This window comes from Anser cygnoides, chromosome 2 (assembly GCF_040182565.1).
Source record: "Anser cygnoides isolate HZ-2024a breed goose chromosome 2, Taihu_goose_T2T_genome, whole genome shotgun sequence".
NCBI lineage: Eukaryota > Metazoa > Chordata > Aves > Anseriformes > Anatidae > Anser > Anser cygnoides.
The window spans coordinates 44,225,700-44,246,397 of NC_089874.1; the positions used below are offsets into that span (position 1 = coordinate 44,225,700).

General features: G+C 40.5%; 1 protein-coding gene across 1 annotated transcript in view; it reads left to right on the forward strand.

Annotated features, from left to right (window-relative positions):
- Window positions 1-7,700: 7,700 nt before the first annotated feature.
- Window positions 7,701-20,698, forward strand: part of CNOT10 (CCR4-NOT transcription complex subunit 10) — a 32,593-nt gene continuing 19,595 nt past the window's right edge. Inside the window, exons 1-9 of the mRNA XM_048077987.2 lie at window positions 7,701-7,857; window positions 11,191-11,282; window positions 14,032-14,193; window positions 14,730-14,880; window positions 15,538-15,683; window positions 16,568-16,654; window positions 17,357-17,440; window positions 18,418-18,535; window positions 20,362-20,511. Of these exons, the coding sequence (XP_047933944.1) occupies window positions 7,836-7,857; window positions 11,191-11,282; window positions 14,032-14,193; window positions 14,730-14,880; window positions 15,538-15,683; window positions 16,568-16,654; window positions 17,357-17,440; window positions 18,418-18,535; window positions 20,362-20,511 (1,012 nt within the window). The 5' untranslated portion in view covers window positions 7,701-7,835. The remainder of the gene's footprint in view (window positions 7,858-11,190; window positions 11,283-14,031; window positions 14,194-14,729; window positions 14,881-15,537; window positions 15,684-16,567; window positions 16,655-17,356; window positions 17,441-18,417; window positions 18,536-20,361; window positions 20,512-20,698) is intronic.

Below are 20,698 nucleotides of genomic sequence, written 5' to 3' on the forward strand. Positions count from 1 at the left end.
CAAACCAGTTTTGCGGTCAGCTTCCCTAAGGACAGATTTCATCCTTAAATCTTTATCTAATGTGTAACAGGCATGCAACAGGTGTGGTATGCTTTAGATAGCCTGGTCTCTCTTGACAAATACTGTCAGCTGACAACAAGGTCAAAGTCATATAATGCGGAATCTACAAAGTTCCACACTTACTGTTGCAAGAAGAAAACAAGCTGATTTTTAGCAGGAATAGATGTGGATGGAGGGAAGTCTTGGAGAAACAGATCCGGAGAAATAATACAATAAACTGTTCCCATATTAACAGATGACAAAATTATAGAAGCAGCATCTTAGAGGAACCGCCCCGACACAGAGGAAGCAGACGGGGAGCCCAGCGATGGAAAGTCACGTGCACAGAGTGGCAACTAAAGTGGACTGTCCATGTGTCCCCAGGGATACCAAGACAGGGCCGCCAGGCTGCTCGCAGCCTTGCCCCCCATCCTGCAGGTACCTGTGGGTGGAGGTGGCTCCTCCAGGCCTGTCTGCTGTCCCTAGGACAGGTCAGAGCTGTGCATAGCTGCTGGGCATGCAAAGACCTCTCTTGGGGGTCTTGAAATGCTTCAAGATCTACAGTATGTCCAAGTCTTTAAAGACGTTTAAGAGTCTTTAATATTTATGACTACTCCAGACACTGCAAATCACATTTACCTCATGTCTTTTACCTCTTGTTGTCTTGTACACCTTGTACTTTAATTACAAGGATAATGGCAATGATAGCAAATGTTAATTGGAGTCCTTTACACCAGAGGACAGTGGCCTTGCAGCAGGAGGGGCTCCCAGCAGGGTTAAGCTGCTGCCCAAGCAGCCATCCAACAAGGAATGCAGGCCGCAGGCGCAATGCTGCCTCATCCGCCCTAATGGCTATGGCGATAAGCACCCCAACAGCACCTCAGGTAGCCAGGCAGATAATCCACACAAACTAATAAATATTTTGAAGTGATTAATGCAAAACCAAACTGAAACTCAAGATGGATTCTTCCAGGAAAACCCGCTTATTTGTTGCACTCTTAGGCAAAGAATGAAACAGCAGCGTGAGCAGTAGGTAAATAATTGAATTTTGTGCTGGAGTGCTGAGGGGAAAACCCTTCTCCTGTGCGATGTGGGAACAAAAATGTTGTGTTTTTTTTTTTTTTTGCATCGGAATTGGTAACATAAGCATAGGAAATGCAAGGCATGTTGCTTCCTGGGATTGCACAATGTATGGGGGGAAACAAGTACTAGATTGATATGGAGCGGAAAAGCACTGGCTGGGTGTACGTGACCAAAAGGCTGAAAAGCTGTTGAAAACAGTAAGGAGGTTGCAAAAGATAAGAAAAACAAAGGGAAGAATTAAAGGTTGATAATGTTTGTATGACACTAGTAACAAGCGTGGATAGGTTGTGAACCTGTAGTACTTGGCCAATGGGGAACCAGGGGAGTTGGGAACCAGGACTTAAAAGGTGTGAAAATTGAGTCCATAAGCGCTCTCCTGCTTGTCAGATGCCCACCACTGCAATCGCGAATAAAAGGTTACTTCACTGAGATCCTTGCCTGAGCCTGCGTTATTGGCCAACGAGTGTTTCTCACAACTTGGGAGCTCATCTGGGATCCAGTGGCCTACCGTGGACCCCATCACCGCAGCAGCAGGAAGGTGCACCCCGCTGATTTCAGTGATCCTGTGCATCGACAGCAGTGGTTCTAGGGAGAGCTGACAGAGGGCCCGAGACTGGTTAAAGAAGCAAGATCCATGAAGTACTGGGGAAAGGAGGCACTCTGGGTTTGAGAATTGACCCAGTAACTCTGTGCACAGACCAAGGTAAGAAATATTAAGTATTGCTTTGGGAATTGGGTGAGACTCTTGTGTGACATGTGATTGAGACGTACTTTTGTACGAAGCGAGTGTGGAGTCCTGATCTGTGGTTCTGTAGCTCCATGAGGGGCACGGCCAGAGACAGACAAAGTGTGAGATAAGAGAGAGAAGGGAAGAGTTTGGGAAATCTGGTGTATAGTACCCCTTGCACAGTAAAGTGCTTGGCAGTACACCAGGGAATCTGGTAAATCCATAGGTGTACAGTACCCCTTGCATGGTAAAGTGCTCGGCAGTACACCCCCATTTTTTAGAACCAGAAAGTTAGTGTGTGGTACCCTGCAGGAGGAGAATTTCTGTAGCAGCACCCTAAAGGGGACTAGGAGAAATGGCAATAAAGATTCCAGGGAACAGGGAGATACCCCTAAGGTAGTGCCTACTGACAGTCCTGTAGGAAGAATGCTAAGAAATTGGAAGAATAACCACAAAACTAAGGGAAAAGATAGGAAGAAAATGACAAAATATTGTTTTAGTCTGGACAAAAGAACCAAACAAAGGAACTGCAGTATTTTGGCCAAAATATGGGTCCGATGAATATTGGGTATGTCAGGCCTTAAATTTATATGTTAATAACAAATCTCCACTTTCAGAAGAAGAATCAGATTATGCTGCTTTTTGGATACAAGAAACACATTTGTTTTTGAGCAAAGATCAGAATAAAGAAGAAGAGAAAGAAGAAGAGAGAAGTAATGAATGGGACCCCTTAGAGAATTTATCTTCCTTGTAACCCCCAAGCTGCAGCAGCAGCAGTGGCTGCTGTAGTAGCTGCTCCGGAAGAAGAGGCAGTAACTGTGAACAAAGTTAGCTCCAGAGGCAGGAGGTACCCCAGGCTTGTAAAAGAATGAGAACAATGTAGAAAAGATCTTGAGAATTTTCCATTCCCTAATACTAACACTATTAACACTACTGAAGCTACTGAAGCTGCTATGTATCCTCTCTGGAAAGTTCCACAAGGACCTGGACAAATAGGGTATGTAAATGCTGCTCTTAATAGCGGAGAAGTACAAAATTTTAATAAGGAAATGAAGTCCCTCATTGAGGACCCCATTGGATTAGCAGAGCCATTTCATCAATTACATCAATTACATCAATTTCTGGGACACAATTTATATTCCTGGGGAGAAATGATGGCAATTCTGAATCTGCTATTCTCAGGCGAAGAAAGAAGAATGATTAGAAGAGCAGGAATGCAGGAATGGGAAAAGGATCATCCTCCAGGAGATGGGGTGATTCCAGCAGAGCAAAAATTTCCAAACGTGGACCCTAATTGGGACAACAACAATGCTCAGCATAGGGTTAATATGACAGACTTGTGAGAAATGGTATTTAGAGAAATTAGAGAAGCAGTACTTAAGTCTCGGAATTTTATTAAAGCCTTTGAGGTTCAGCAGAGTAAAGATGAAACTCCGAGTGATTTCTTGGAAAGGCTTAGAGACAGGATGCGAAGGTATTCAGGAATTAATCCTGATGACCCTGTAGCACAGCGGCTTTTAAAGGTTAATTTCATGATGAAAGCATGGCCAGTTATACAAAGGAAACTTCAGAAAACAGAAGGGTGGAATTAACAACTATAAGAAAACCTTTGGAATGGGAAGACCTAGAAATAGTCCATAAACCACAATGTAGATGGACTGTTTTGCCTCAGGGATTCACTGAATCCCACCAATTTGTTCTGGCAAGTATTGGAGAAGATTTTAGAAACATTTCAGATACCAGAAGGGGTGGATGTTGTTACAAATGTAGGTGATTTGTTGATATCTGTGGTAGAAAAAACAAAGGTAAAAGAAGCCACAAATGAACTCCTGATTTATTTATTTATTTATTTATTTATTTATTTTAGGAGAAAACTTGGGCTAAGGGTATCTAAGAATAAATTACAATATGTGGAAAAAGAAGTCAGATATTTAGTCTCTGAGGGCAGATGGAGAATAAACCCTGAAAGGATTCAAGGAATTGTGCAACTTCCTCTCCCTTGCACAAAGAAAGAATTAAGAGAATTTTTAGGTTTAACTGGATATTGCAGATTATGGATAGAGGCATATGTACAGAAAACAAAGGTATTATATCTCAAATTATTGGAGGAGAAACCCAATATATTGAATTGGACAGAAGAAGAAAAAGAAATAGTGGAAAAACTAAAACAGGATCTGATTACAGCACCAGTCATAGCTCTTCCTGCCCTAAATAAATAATTTTATCTTTTTATAACTGTAAATGAGGGTGCTGCTTTGAGGGTTTTAACCCAAGAATGGGGAGATACCAGAAAGCCTGTAGCATATATGTCTAAATTATTAGATCTTGTATCCCAGGGATGGCCAGTGTGTTCAGGCAGTAGCAGCAACTGCCTTACTGGTAGAAGAGAGCAGGAAATTGAGCTCTGGGGGGCAATTGATTATTGTTAGCCCTCACCAAGTGAAGACTACCCTTACTCAAAAAGCAGGAAGATGGTGGACAGACTCTAGAATACTAAAATATGAAGCTATACTGATTGAAAAAGATGATTTACTGAATCTATTTTGAATCAAATAGATCAAAGAAGCCATTTTACTTCATATATTTTACAAGGATTAATGAGAACTTTGGGAATAAAATGGGAGTTTCGTACTGCATGGCACCCTTCCTCCTCTGGGAAAGTGGAACAAATGAATCAGATATTAACGAAACACCTGTCAAAACTGGTTTTAGAAACTAAACTTCCCTGGACAAAATGCTTACCTTTAGCTCTTCTCAGAATTCGAACTGCTTGTAGGAAAGAATAGAGGAGTCTCACCATATGAGATGTCTGGATGACCATACCTGGGTAGGAGCAGTGAAATACCTACTCCTGAAACCAAGGATATTTTTCTCAGAAACTGTGTATTCAGGCTGTCTTCTTCTTTGACTTCTCTTAGGATTCACGGACTGTTGGCTGAAACACCGCCCTTGGAATTCCCAGTATACCCATTCATTGCAGGAGACTGGGTCCTGATACACACCTGGAAGGAATCAGAGCTCCAGCCTGAAGGGGAAGGACCATTCCAAATACTACTTACTACTGAAACAGCTGTAAGAATGGTGGAGAAAGGCTGGACTCATTACACACGAGTAAAGGCACCCATCAATCCCAATACCTGGGAAGTTGTGCCTACAGAAGCCTCGTTGAAGATCAAAATCAGAAGGAAGGCTTCATGATAGACTCTGGGTAGAAGCTCATAACTGTAAATCAACGCATAATTATTTGAGACTTATAGCTTAAAAATGTCAATAGGGGAAGGCCAATTATTAGCCTTGATCCTGGTGGCTATATGCCTTAGAGAGAACTTCTGCCAAATAACCACTTGGCAAAGAGCTGATCGGGAAATAGGAGCAGTGGGTTATCCCGTCAAGATATGGGTAAATGTGACAAAGAATGAATTACCACAAAACATCACATTTGATGCTTGTGAGGTGTTGACTTGTGGGAACTTAAATGCCCAACGGCGATTGAGCAGTGAGAACAAATATCTTTGTCATGAACCTAAGACTAGTGGATTGTTTAAAGGCCCCCCTTGCCCAGGATGGAGTAATGTATGGTGGACGACCACTTACAAAGGGTGGACGTATACACCCAGCTCACGTAATAGCCTAGAAGGGTTAAAGAGCCAAATTAGCATATTTAAAGGAACTGCTCAGCCCACCTGCCAGCCTCTACAATGTAATCCAATAACTATAACAATTAATAAGGCTGATGACCTTATTAACCGTACCTTTGGTCTTGGAGCAGATGTGACTGGGAAAGACCCAACAGTCAGGTTTAGGATAGCTCTATGGGAATCGTCCCCTAAAGTCACCCAAGATGGGCAGAGACTCTAGAAGGAAACCGGAGATCCTCTTCAAAGTCCTGCAGTTGTCACAGTTAAAGAAATAAAAAAGGATCTCAGGCAAACATTTGAAATTGAAACAGGGTATGGGGATGTGAATGCCTGGATAGAATGGGTCAAATATTCCATCCAGAGTCTCAACCGTAGCAATTGCTATGCTTGCACCTCAGGATGACTGACTGCCCAGGTAGTGCCCTTTCCATTGGGATGGACCAAGGATTCCCAGGGGATGCAACGTATGATTGCATTGTACCAAGAGAGGACTGCCTGGGGAAATGAGACCTGTATCATAGAAATCACAGAATGGCTTGGGTTGGAAAGGACCTTAAAGACATCTAACTCCAACCCGACTGCCATAGGCAGGGATGCCACCCAGTAGATCAGGTTGGCCAAGGCTCATCCAACCTGTCCTTGAACACCTCCAAGGATGGGGCATCCACAGCTTCTCTGGGCAGCCTGTGCCAGTGCCTCACCACCCTCTGTGTGAAGAATTTCCTCCTAATGTCTAATGTAAATCTATCCTCTTTTAGTTTAAGACCATTCCCCCTTGCCCTATCATTATGTACCCGAGTAAAGAGTCCTTCTCCATCCTTTTTATAAGATCTCTTTAAGTATTGAAAGGCCACAGTGAGGTCTCCCCAGAGCCTTCTCTTCTGTAGGCTGAATATCTCCAGCTCTTTCAGCCTTTCTTCATATGAGAGGTGCTCCAGCCCTCTGATCATCTATGTAGCCCTCGGTCCTGGTTTTGGCTAGGATACAGTTAATTTTCCTCCTAGTAGCTGGTAGGGTGCTGTGTTTTGGATTTAGGATGAGAAGAGTGTTGATAACATGCTGATGTTTTAATTGTTGCAGAGCACTAAGCCAAGGCCTTCTCACACTGTCCTGCCAGCGGGCAGGCAGGGGGTGCAACAGGAGCTGGGAGGGGACAGACCCGGGACAGCTGACCCAAACTGGCCAAAGGAGTATTCTATACCATATGGGGTCATGCTGAACAATTATATGGGGGTCTGGCTGGAGTGGGGGGACTGGCTGCTCGGGGATAGGCTGGGCATCGGTCAGCAGGTGGTGAGCAATTGCATCGTACATCACTTGATTTGTACACATTATTATTAGTAGTACTATTATTATTATTATTATTGTTTTCCTTTCTGTCATAATAAACTGTCTCTATCTCAACCCACAACCTTTCATTTTATTTTATGTGCATTTGATACGGCGATAAGCAAACCAACAGCACTTCAGGTAGCCAGGTAGATAATCCACACAAACTAGTAAATATTTTGAAGTGATTAATGCAAAACCAAACTGAAATTCAAGGTACGCTAGCAGCAAGTGTCGGACAGGTTGTGAACCAGTAGTACTTGGCCAACGAGGAACCAAGGGAGAGAGTAAACATCAGGAACCAGGTCATAAAAGGTGTGAAAAGTGTGTGTAAAACTCCTTGGGAGATGGGGGTCGGCCTCTTCTCATGGATGTGAACTAGTGATAGGCCTGGAGGGAATGGCCTCAAGTTGCACCAGGGGAGGTTCAGGTTGGCAATGAGGAGACATTTCTTCTCAGAAAGAGCAGTCAGGCACTGGGACGGGTTGCCCAGGGAGGTGGTGGAGTCACCGTCCCTGGGGGTGTTCAAGTAAAGGTTGGACGTTGTGCTTGGGGACATTGTTTAGTGGTGACATTTGTGGTAGTGGGGTGGTTGGACCAGCTGATCTCGGAGGTCTTTTCCAACCTTCATGGCTCTATGACTGCCTGCCGGGACCCCCCGCCCCCCGCAGCCCCCCACAAGATGGCGGCCGCGCGGAGGCGGGGAGCCGCCCTGCCACCATCACCGCGCCCCGCTCCCCCGCCCCTCCCGAGGCGGAGCGTTTCGGCGCCCTGACGTCAGACGCACGGTCCCCAGCAACGGCCGCACGTCGCGAGCTCGCCGGGAACCCGGAAGCGGCGGCGGCGGCGGCGGCGGCGGGCGGGCAGGGTCCGGGCGGCGGCGGGCGGGCGGGCAGGGTCCGAGCGGCGCAGGCGGCGGAAAGTAGTCCCGGGGGCAGCGCGGCGCCCGGCGGGAAGCGGCGGCATCCTCGGCAGCCCCGGCCCGGTAACCCCCCACGGACCGCACGGCGGCGGCGGGGATGGCGGCGGACAAGGCCGCGGGTGAGCGGGTGCGGGGGGAGCCCGGGCCGCCGCGGCGGAGGGATACGGTCGGCGCGGTGCTGCGGCCGGGGCGGCAGGTGTCCTTCCGAGGGTGCCTGAGGGGGCAGGAGCCGGGCGGGGGGGGGGCAGGCCGTGAGGTGCGCCCGTCACCGGCCTGCGTGCTCCTCACGCTCCTCGAGCAGTGCCACGCGAATGCTGCTATTCGCAAGTACTCGGTAGCCACTTGCAACCCTTGAGAGCAGGAGTGCTTTATTCCCTCCCTCGCTGGGTAGCGGGCTTTAGTATCTTGCACCAGTCAGGTTTTAGGCGAGGTACCTCTGGTGGTGCTCAGCTGGAGTAACAGATTCTTCTTTAACCAGGGGCGGTAGGGTTGCAGTGGGTTAGAGGGGCCTCTGGCCCTTTAATGGGTGTTAAATGCATTTGGGCAAAAGGGGTGAAGAGTGGCCAAAGTGGTGTTCTCAAATAAAAAAGCCGTGCTGTGAATTGCTCCGGCTGGACTTCAGTATTGGACCTTCTCGATAAGCTTCCAGTTCAGATTTCACAAACTTGCTTTCCTTAATGCGTTGTAGTAGATGCGCTTCATCAGTTTATGGCCATAAATCACAGAATCACCTAGGTTGGAAGAGACCTCCAAGATCACCGACTCCAACCTCTGACCTAACACTAACAAGTCCTCCACTAAACCATATCTCTAAGCTCTACATCTAAACATCTGTAAAAGTGACTTTTTAGAAGGAACAGCCCCGCTTTCGTTGAGAATAGTCTCTGCTTTCTTTTCTTTCTTTCTCTCTTTTTTTTTTTTTAACCTATGAGCAGATTTAGAGGCATGGTAAAATGCGTTTGTAGATCCGTCCTGATTTTTCCCTAGGAGATGTGCCAAGCAGCATCTAACATAGTAAGTGGTGCTTGGGCAGCTAGCGGTCTCTGTGGTTTATCTTTCACTTCAGACATTTTACTTAAGGATTCAGGCCTCTGTAAGACCACTATCACTGGAAATCTTTGTTCGATAAGCTTTTATAGGATGGTAGCAGTGGGCAATGCTGGTTTGGATGGCGCTCCTGAGAGGTGAACCTGTACATGAGGAACCTCTTGACCAGACTGAGTCTCATCAACTTCAAAGCTTCTGGCTTCTCAAGTCTCTGCATTGTCGTTACTTGTACTAGCGTGATCTTAAAGGCCTGCTGAGCAAGTAAAGCAGATAACCTATCTGTTAGCATGAAAGTTGGAGGGTAAGACCTGTTTGTTTATTCACTGCTGTTCTAAAGGTCCTTGGAAGGCGATAGGTTTTTGTTCAGCTGCGCAGCTGTAAGGGTTTAGATCTTTAGATGTTTAGCTTGAGGAGAAGTGCTTCTTGTTCCTTTTCTCTTTTGCTGTGGGAAAACCATGGCATGCCAAAAGTTTCCTGGGCTTTTCTGACTTTCTATTTTCTGTTCTGCCTTTCCTTTCTAAGGAAGAGGCAGCACAAGTGGCATCAATAGCTGCATAATGTGCAGTTGATTTTGTAGCAGGTGTGTATAGTTCTGTAACACCCTAAGGATCCGTCCCTCCTGAGTGCTGAAATTGCTGAACCCCAAATTTTGTCCAAATCACGGTAGGTTGCTTTGTAACCAGCTGGTGAAAGATTGTTGAGATTTTAATATCTTCTCTGGCATCTTGATGCAGGATGAAGGACACGGTTCTTGCGGAAATGTATTGTTGTATGGGACAATGGAAGGGATCTTGCTGTCCTCCCAGCAACAAGCGCAAACCATGAATCAATTTTTAACTCTGTTTTATTCCTACCCTGGATGTCACCTGATGAATATTCGGAGGTCTGGTTAACCCTTACTGTCGTTGTCCATAAACATTTACGGTTTCATGGTTGGTCAGTAGCAGATGATCTAGGTACACTGGTGATGAGGGGGAATGGATTTTGCAGTGGAGCTCACAGGGAAGTGAGCATCATTTGTTTGATGTAAGAATAAAGTTAGCAGAGTTTGCATTACCCCCTTTAAATCTAGGGAGAGAAAGAAGACGTTGAATATACAGTGCCCACCTACCCTACTAAAATGGAAAATGTAGGTTAGAGCAAAGCTCCTGCTGTGAAATTCAAGAATTGTCTGCAAAAGTGGAAACCATTGCAGGTTTATAATCTTTGCTTCAAAAACATTAAATTACTTAACTCGTGCTGAAACATAGGAAATACTTCTAGAAGTATTGCTTCTAGATACAAGCTGCTCTGGTGTGGTGCTGGTGATTGTTTTATTTTTTTTCCTCCAGCAGTTTATGTTCAGTAAAAGGCAGGGATTGGCTGTTATTTTCAGCTGCTCTAACATGGAACATCTGTGCTGTAGTTCAGTGCAACTTCACTGAACTCTTAATTACATGATGTCAAAAGAGTTCAGCGAGACTCCTTCCTGAACAGTAAGCTCAGCAGTGACCAAAAGGTAAAAACACGTTAGAAATTCTGTATAAAAGAAATTGAAGACCATATAAAATGAAAACTATTATGTAAGTGCTCAGAGAGGCCACCATCATAAATGCTACCTGCTGTTCTTCTCGTCTTGATCCGGAAAAGATATAGTAGAACTGGAGAAGGTGCTGGGGGAAAAAAAGTGTGAGGAAGATGCAAATTAAACTATGGCTGCTCACCTTGGAAGAGACATGGGTCAGTGAAAGACCTGCGAGATCAGGACTGAAGCTGATGAAGCATATGGGCAGCATTTGCTTATGGCATCTTGCTGTATAATCACTGGATAGCATTTGATAGGGTGGGCTTATTGAAGAGTGCAAAAGTATAAAAAGTTTAAAAAATAAATACTAGGTCTGTTGATGAATATTAACCATGGTGGTTTGATTGCAGCCTTTCTTTTAAGGAGACGTTGTTCAAAAGCAGGGAGCTGGGTAAATGATGCTGCGTGTTCCTTTATTTTTTAATGTTCTTCCCAGAAAACATCCCTTCCTTGCTATGTAGGAGGCGGTATACGGGATGCATGGGTTTTTTGACTAATGCAGTGGGGTACTTATTTTATGGTATGTAATCTTCCCTGCAAACTTTTATGTAAATACAGTCTGTTTCTAGTGTCTGGTTGCAGCTTTTAAGATAAATCTAAAATGTGTGCATATCCAGTTAGCTTGCAGGACTTTGGTTATTGATTGAGAGCGCGGTAATGTACTTAGGATCGTTGAATAACTGGAGATGTTTTAGTGAAGTAGGGACAGAGTGCTGCGGTTATTTGGAATATTATTCCTGCTGGCAGGTGGATCTTGAGAACTGGCAGAAACAATGTTTGTAGGCTGAATAGCTTTTATCACATTTGCAAACTTTTCTGTAATCGTCTGTCCACTTTACAGATCAAGGTACTGAGAAACATGAAGGAGCGGGTACTTCAGGGATTACTGATCAGGAAAAGGAGCTGTCGAGCAGTGCACTACAAGCTTTTCTGGTAAGACAAAGTCAAACCCATCCTTCTAACTTACCACGTAACTGCTAAACTGGCTTATATAATTGTTGTTCCTTTTTTTTTTTAGCACAGCTGCAAATGTATTAACAAGCTATTATAACAAAAGGGGCATTGGTTGTGTTATAAGCCAGTTCTCGTTCTGTTACAATGTAAGACAGGCGGGGGGACACACTTGAATGAAGTGTGCAAGTGCATGTTTAATCTTGATTCTCAAAATTTAGTAGCCACAAAAGATATATGATGAGTTAATTAGAAGCAGGCTGCTACCCTGTATCAGCATTGGACATACAGGAAGAATTAATGACTTCAAGCTAAAAATGTTGTTAAAGGATTTAAAGGAACCAAGTGTATTTAAAAAACAACAACCAAACAAATCTGGGTCATTTTAGGCATCTTGCTACATTCTAAAAAGGTTGCATGCTATTTCCTTTCTTTACATTAAAACATTCAACACGTGATACCTCTAGGCAGTATTAAATATGTGACTTGTGCCTTTTGGAAGATTTCTTTTGTGTGTTAAAATGCAGGTACCAGGTCTTTCATTTTGCTTCTTTCTTTGTGTTGCCTCCTGATTTTATTTAGTGTAGCAGGTGACAGGAAGAGTAATTGCTTTTTCTCGTAATTGTTGTGTCTTTATCTCTACATTGACTTACATAGTTTAGTTTTGGATATTTTAAATAGATTTCAGGTAAAAAGTTAAATACTGCTTTCTGAGATTCCTGCTTGTGTGTTTTATTCAACATTACTTTTATTTTTCCTTTTTTTTTTTTGCTTCATCAAGTGCGTGTAGTTGGTCCTTAAACTGACTACAGCTGGTGTCTCGAGTTTGTTGCTCAATTTTTCTTTTTCAATACTTTTTTGCTGTTTGACTTTTGATCCTGAGAACTGAAGGTATAGGAAAGGGTTTCCTGTTTTCCAGCTTAACTACAGATACCTAAAATACTCTTGATCTGTTGACAGCTTCATCTTTGGTCTTATACTGGTCCAATGCACCTTGTTTATCTCATGATCTTTCTCTTGCTTTAAGAGCTCTCTAAGTCTGCAATGCTCTGAGGAGGTGGCAGGTGGGAGCAGAATTAATAATGTGCCTTGTTTGTCAGTTTTACTTTGTATTGAGTTGCTCTGCATATCCTTGTGGACTGTCTTGCATGCTACGTTATCATGTTGCACTTGCAATTTCTGTCTTGAGAGAATTACTATAAAATACATGTATAGTATATTCTAGATCCTATCTAATGGAGTAGAGTAAAAGGACTAGTGGCTGAGAAAAAACACCACAAAATAAGCTGAGCATTTAAAGGTGCAAGGTGTTTAGTCAAAGCATGTTTAGAAGCCTTGTGGCTGTGATCTGAAAGCAACTCCTGTTGAAGCTCTGAGTGTGAACACATGAAGAAAACCGTTGGGAGGTGACTGTCCCACTTACAGAGCATGCCAGCAGTTGAGTTGTAAATTCCTATGTTTATGTATCTCCTCAATAGGAAGTCCATGGTGTTGATACAGAGTTGTGGAAATATTTTGTGTCATTGTTCTGCTACGTCTATCCACAAATTGTATAACGATGCTATCATAGTAGAGCGAAGGGACGGGGTGCTTCTCTTAAGAGTAGCTGCAGAATGGCCGCTTTCGCAAGAAGAACGAAAGGCTGGGCTTCTCCTGAAGGCCCACGGGAGATTTCTCTGCAGTGTAGGTTTCCTCAGCAGAGGGAGTTAGGCGCGCGGAAGAAGCTCAGTGGAACAGCACTTAGAAAAGGAGGAGAAAGTGTCAGTGGGGAGTGGTGGTGGTACTCAAAATACAGTTTGGGATTGTGAAATGTTAACAAAGCTGGAAATGATTCTATGTATCTGACTGACCAGATTGGAAGCTGACCTGATCTGGAAGAGGTGAAGGGGATTATTTGTGCATATCAGTCAAACGTTAGAAAGCAAAGAATTATTTAGGCTTGACTTAGTTGAAAGACTCTGGAGTTCTTTCACTACTCAATATGACTAAACTCTTACTGCCCAAAGGAGACTTAAAAGACAGGAAAGACTAAAACTGAAATAGATCAGGTGTTTCTGAAGCACTTAAAAATAATTTGCCTATTCCTGAGGTCAAAGAAAGGAATGTCTTCATTAAATCACATCTCAGGAGCGTTATGCTTGGGTCATGGTTTCTCTTAAGCATGTGTAGGTCCCCAAATGTTTGAATAATTCATTGAACAGCTAAAATGTGTACGTGTTTATATATATATAAACCTGTCCTGGGAAAGTGACCCTCCCCTCTTTTGCCAACCTGTCTTAAGCAGACTTCAACAGACTAAATCATAATTTTCCTCACTTCCTCTGGAATGAATGTAAAAAGGATGTGTTGAGACTTAGATAAGAGCTGAAGCTGTTCAATGTACACGTGATGGGGAAAGATTAAGAAAACAGAGTAAATGATCTTGAAACTTACTATGATGAAGTATCAGAATAATGATTTTCATAGAAACATCTGTTTATAACCGTTAACTAATCCATTGTCTTCCTCTACAAAATTCTTTTTCAGGCTTTGTTACGACCTCAACTTTTTACCTTGCTTCTCATACCTATTAACCTGAATAAAAATGAAGTATGTGTGTAGCTGTTTAGCTTTAGTTCACTCCCTGTTGATGAAGGAAATACATTTGTAGACTTATACAGAGGATACTTTCATTAAAATTTACAAAGTCTAAACTGTCTTCTAATACCTTTCTGATATGTGCCATTTCTAGGCTGGAAATTATGATGCTTGTTTGCAACACCTAAATACCCTTCAAGACATTAACAAAGATGACTACAAAATAACACTGAATACTGCTGTTGCAGAGTTCTGTAAAAGTAACCAGACTACAACAGACAATTTGAGGCAAACCCTTAACCAGCTGAAGAACCAGGTAATGCAAACATATTGATGTGAAAGGTGATATTTGAGTACTATTAATGGTGATGGGATCTTCACAATTGAAATAGAAAGAAAAGTTCTGCCCCTTCTCCCCTTGACTTGATAAATGAATAGAAAAGTAACATTACTTTTAAACCTTTGAGTCTCTTTAATCATTTAGGACACTGCTTTTATAGTTTTCAGTTACTGTTGAAATTGATTTGGACCTTAAGCGTTTCAGAGGTTAACTGTAGAAAGAACTGCTACATTCTTTGAATAGATAGTTTTTTAGCCGGAAAGTCTAACTACTCTCATATAACATAAAAAGTGGAAATGTTACTTTACTACTCAACTGATGGTTTTCTATTTCAATATAAATTTTTCACTGCATATATGTTGAACAACAGTGAAGTTTATTAGCTTGTAACTCTAACCTATCTTCAGATGAATTAATACCTTTGGATTCTTTTAAGTAAAATATTTGACACTTTAAAATCATAAATATGGAAAGTTCAATGAAACAAGTGTTTTTTGTTTTTTTTTTTACAGGTTCACTCTGCTGTTGAAGAAATGGATGGTTTAGATGATGTTGAAAATAGTATGCTTTATTACAATCAAGCTGTTATTTTGTACCATCTGCGTCAGTATACTGAAGCTATATCAGTTGGAGAGAAGCTGTACCAGTTTATAGAGCCTTTCGGTGTGTAGACAGAAGAGTTTTCTTCATGCAGTAACGAGTAAATGATCTTTCTGTAGTTATCAGAAAAGTGATTTGTAAATCTGCCTAATTTAAAAAAAAAAAAAAAGATAAACTTAGGAATGAAGAATATGTTTTACTTACATCAAGGGCAACATTTGAGTTTGGGGTTCAGAAGGTATTTCAGAGATATTTAGCGGGCAATAGTGAAACTGAAATGGATATTTGACAACTTTAAGAGGTATTTATGAAGTGACAAGTCTGAAGTATATGTTGTGTGTGGATCTCAATAAATCTAGTAAGTGATGGTGTTTTTCTTTGGATTCCTGCCAGTTCTTGGGATACCTATTTGGAACTTACTCAGTGAAGCCTGAAATGCAGAGATGTATGGAATCCTCTTAAGTAATATGGGATTCTGTGTAGGCATATGGCTTCATCTGTTTAGACATTGGATCTTTGGTGCTGATTTACTTAGACCAATTCTCAAAGTCTATAAATGTTAAATACATGTTAAGCTGTCTATAGCCTTTGCTTCCATACTAACGTCATTTGAATGAATTCCTTTTTTGTGTTTATGTGCACATCCACAGTATGTTGGTGTCTGCATTTCATTTTTCTTATATAATTGTAAAGTCATTTCTACTTCTTTGCTTTGCACAGAAGAGAAGTTTGCACAAGCTGTGTGCTTCTTGCTTGTGGACTTGTACCTGCTAACTTACCAAGCTGAGAAAGCCTTGCATCTGCTTGCTGTTCTGGAAAAAATGATTTCACAGGGCAATAATAACAGCAAGAATGGAAAAAATGAGGTAAGCTTACAATCACATGAATGCTGCTGCCTGTTTATCAGAGGTATGTTTTTACTGAATCCAAAATTAGTCTTTTAAAGTAGTTCAGAATTTTAGAACCGGTAGAACATCTGTAACTTCAGACAACTTCCACGTTTTAGTAGTGGAGTTAAGTGTGTACAGCAGCTGCCTATTCCTTCCATTCCACCGTTTTCTCTTACCGTTAAGGAGCTAAGAGGCATCTCTGAAGTCAGAGACTTGCAATAGCAAGATGGTTGTCTTTGGTGTCAACTATACTTAGTTTTTCATATGTGTCTTGGATTATGACCATGTAAAACCCCCAAGTTTGAAAGGAAAATCAATGTCAAAGGAATTGACATAGTGTGTCATAGTATGTGAAATCAAGCATCTGTTTGATGTAGTTCCTGAAAGGATGAGGTAAAATTTCAAATGAAATCTTTGGTATGTGTCTTTTGGAAAAAATAATAGAATGAGTAGTGGCTTAGAAGTGAAAAGAGGACATTTTTTGTCTTTTCCTATTGATGTCATACTTATATTTTATTTCAAAGTACATAAAAATTCTATTGGAGATAATATGAAAGAGAGAATCTAGAATGTACGTATTGTCCTTTTGGGTAGGAGAATTCTTAAAACGTCTGAATGCCATAGCAGCATAACACTATTGTTAACATGGAACTACGTGCTTCATAGGCTGGTGTGGTCATTCTGTGATTTTGATCACAAAGCTCATGTTTCAATATTTGGTGGGATATGTGTTTTTTATTATTAAATAACTTTTTTGCCTCATGAGTGATAAAAATAGCTGAAGAAGGAATCTGTAGACTGAATGTTAAGAGTGATTAATATTAACACTTTCTCTTTTTTTTTGTTTGTTTGATGCTCAGTCAGGTAATAATACAAATAAAGACTCCTCTAATCAAAAAGCTGAAAGTGGAGCTTTAATAGAAGTTGCTAAATCTAAGATACATCAGGTAGGTGTCTACATGTGATTTATACAAGAGTATCAGTTCAGTCTTTCTTAAAATTGAGTACCACCTGCATAAAATCTAGTTAAGCATGAATTGTGATACCATCCATGAATTTCATCTTGTAAAACAAAAGAATAGATTTATCTAACTCTCCTGTAGTAAGATCCATGTACAGGAGAAACTGACTTAACCTCAAAAATCCCGACTTTAGTTCCTGCATCTTAATCATAGTTTTGTTAAACTGCAATTAGCTCTGCTGATTTTTGTATCAGTTTGCAAACAGTCTAAAACAGCTGAGGTTTTATTTCATGGTACTGTTCTGTGGAGAAATATGTGAAGAAACAAAATGCTTCTCTATCAAATTTTGCTTACTGGCATTGTCAGTTGAGCAGGTAAATATCTGGAATTAAAAAGCTCAGTTATTTTAATCAGTCTCATTTTAACTGCTAGTATCTTGGCATTTGAATATAGAGTTGCTGTTGACCATTGAACAAAACACACTTCTGCTTCTTGTAAATGTGAAGCCTATAAACTTGTTGGTACTCTGAATAGAATTTCTTCCTTGGAAGGGCTTTTTGAACAGCTTTTTACTGCCTAATTTTAAAATGTATATAGAATGTTTTGTAACAGATCTCTAGCTATGGTTCATCTTGCGAACCTGTATAAGTTACTGTTTTTAATTAACAAAATTAATTTTTTTAACAGTATAAGGTGAGAGCCTATATCCAGATGAAATCACTAAAAGCATGCAAAAGGGAGATCAAGTCTGTTATGAATACAGCTGGAAATGTAAGTATTCTTAAAGTTCTTGTTTCTGTAATCTAGGTCTGTTCCCTCTTTTAAAGCTGAATTTACTAACTTGTTTTACAAGGAAAGTCGTCTTGAGGATGGATGTCTGAAATAATAGTGTATATAGTCAGTTGGGCTTGTAATCATTTCTATAAGTGTAATTAATGTAGGATTTTCTTATTTGCATTGTTTTCAGTTGCTCAGAAAATTGCAGTTTATTTTTAATGATAGGAAAAGAAGTGAAACTATATAATAAACAGGTCAAGTTTGGTTTATAATTTAAGCAATGGGAAACAAGGTTTAGTTTACTATAAATGCTATGGGAAATAAAATCTGAAGTCACTGATTTAAACTACTTAACTTAATTTTTGGGGTACTCGGTGTCTTGTTTTTTTGTATTTGAAGTTTTTTGGAGGCTTATTTCGTGCTAGAAAGCAGTTTCTTTTTTTACGTAGGAGTTCTTAACTCAGAATTACGTCCAACATCCCAGATATATTCTACATTAACTGAGGAGCAGGGAGTAGGAGGAGAGCACTTCCCTTTTGTTGCCAGTCTCAACAGCTGCTAGTTTGACAGAAATCTTTCTGGATCATGATGTCTGTGGCAGGCCAGGAAAATCACAGCCCAGGAGGAAGTTGTTGAACGCCGCAGGGAGGGAAGCATGGGGAGGAGTGTACTAGAAGACAGGCTGGAGAAAGATCCTCTTAAAAGGGAGATTCTCTGCACTTGGCCATCGCCATGACAGAGTTCTGTAGCATAACGTTTGGTTTTAGAGCAGTAACAACAAAAAATCTGTATAGATTTGTAGTTCAGGAGAGGTAAGTGTTCAACAAAGAAATGCTACTTCATGAAATCGGTATGGCCTAAGCCCATCTCTCCTTAAAATGGCAGCAGGGGCAAGCTGATTGTGGAGTGATTTAACATTAGTAGTAGAAATCATAAAATGAGATAATTAACTATTGTTTTCTCCTTCACAGTCAGCTCCTTCTCTCTTTCTTAAGAGTAATTTTGAATATTTGAGGGGCAATTACCGTAAAGCAGTCAAACTTTTAAACAGTGCAAACATTGCTGAACATCCAGGCTTCATGAAAACAGGTAAAATAAAATAAAAAAACTTCATTCTGCAAGTACTTAAATGTGTGGTACAAATAGGACTACTTGTTGATATTAATTTTAAGCATATTAATAGTTACTTAGAGGTAGACCCTAAATGTCATGGGTTTATATCCTAGGTATGTTTTCAACTATATTGTTGTGCTTCTGCACTTAATGCTGTTGTGGTTTTCATCAAATGTTCATTTAGTCACTGGATTATGTATCTATGCATCATGTATTATTTATCTAAGAATTTTTGAAGCTGTAAATGTAATGTTTGCAAGGCTTATATTCAGTTCTGTAAATCAAGACATAAAACAAAAGGCAACATTCTAGATCTAGAAATGAGATTTTTAGATTGTACCCAAATATGAAATTATAGCAGTTATGATGATTATCATGGGGAAAAATCAAATGTTTCATGAAGTGTTAAGGTTTGGCTTCTGTTGAATGCCATTTCAAGTTACTTTTATATCTAGAAAGTATGTCTGTGTATACATGCACAGAAGGCATGTGTATGCTCTTAGATATAGAGTTATTTGTATAATAGAAATACATACATTGTATGCATACACACACTGTATACTGACTTAAATATGTTTGAGATTTTTAGATGTCATCTGTTAAAAAATAGAGAGAAAGCTGTCTTATATTAATAGAGAGTGACGGTTTCAAAAAATACTTAACCTAAAGCTATTAATAAAGCTACTAAACATCTTTACTTCCACTTGCTGGGTCAGTGCTGTTTTTGTGATAGTACTCTTAAAAGCCCTTATAGCACAAGAAATTATGTATGAAATGTTGTTGCATAGGTTGCAATTAGACGATAGAAGTCGCAGAATTGGCCCTGGGTTTATCATAGGACTAAAGTTTTTAAGAAAGTTCTGTATTTTCAGATAAGTTTCATGATTTAGAAAACATACAAAATATTTGCAGTAATGCCTATTCTGGCATTACATTTTGAAACTTTGACATTCGCTGTAACTTATTTTTTGGCAATTTTTATGCTTAAAGTATTTTCTATAGTTCAGCATTTTATTAAAAATATAAATATATTTTAAAATTACTATTTTGTGTAAGCAACAGTGTAATGTTCACTTAAGTCTCCCAAAATTATGGTTAAAATAATGTCAGGTTAATTTGTTTGTTTGGAAATTACCTGGGTTTTCGTTGTTTTGATTTGTAGTGGTGTGGGTTTCTCTTTTCTTTTTTTTTTTTTTAACAATAGTAACACACTAAAGCTTCAGTTACCAGCAGATAAGTCAAAAGTTTATTTTTCTGTCCTTTATTGTGTAGAAGGAGCTTCTTACAGTGTTATGTCAACATGATCTATTTAGGAAGGAGAGCGCATTTCCTGCTTGTAAGGTTAGCTTAACATGTTTGTTTATTTTGTAAAATGTAGGTAGATAACGCCATTAAAGAATTTCCTTTTTACAAGAGCCATCTGTTAGGGAAAAAAAAAACTAGAAGTGTTTATATACACTAAACACTGAAAAAAATCAGATAAACTTACTTCAACTTGCAGTTTGTCAAATTGGCTTTATACCTGGGTGTCCTGAAACATGATGCATAAGATCTGAAGGTCTCTGGCTGCTTACTTGTAGGTCAGTTTGGGTGAACTTTCCCAGAGAAGTAGAATGATACACAGAAATGCAGGTTATTACAATACTTGAGACAGGGACATAACTGCATAATCCTTGAACATCTTGCTGAAGAACATATTTAATAAGCTACCGTAATAATACCGATGCATGAGTGGTAGAAATGTTTTGTGGGTTCGGTGATGTTTTTCAGTTTATGAAAACAGTCTTTTGCTCTTCTTTCAGGTGAATGCTTAAGGTGCATGTTCTGGAACAATCTTGGCTGCATCCACTTTGCAATGGGAAAGCACAATTTAGGAATTTTTTACTTCAAAAAAGCCTTACAAGAAAATGATAATGCGTGTGCGCAGCTAGGAACAGGTAGCTCAGATCCAGGTAAGACTTGTAAGAGATGAAAACAGATGGTGGAAAAGAGATGGGAAAATGAAGAAAATAAAAGCTTTCATTAATTGCCACCAAAATTCCTGTTCCATCTCTTTTGAAGTGTGTTCATTTTTCTTGTTTTCTTTAGCATGCTGTGGGGCTGGGGCTAAGTTCAACAAGGCCAAGTGCCGGGTCCTGC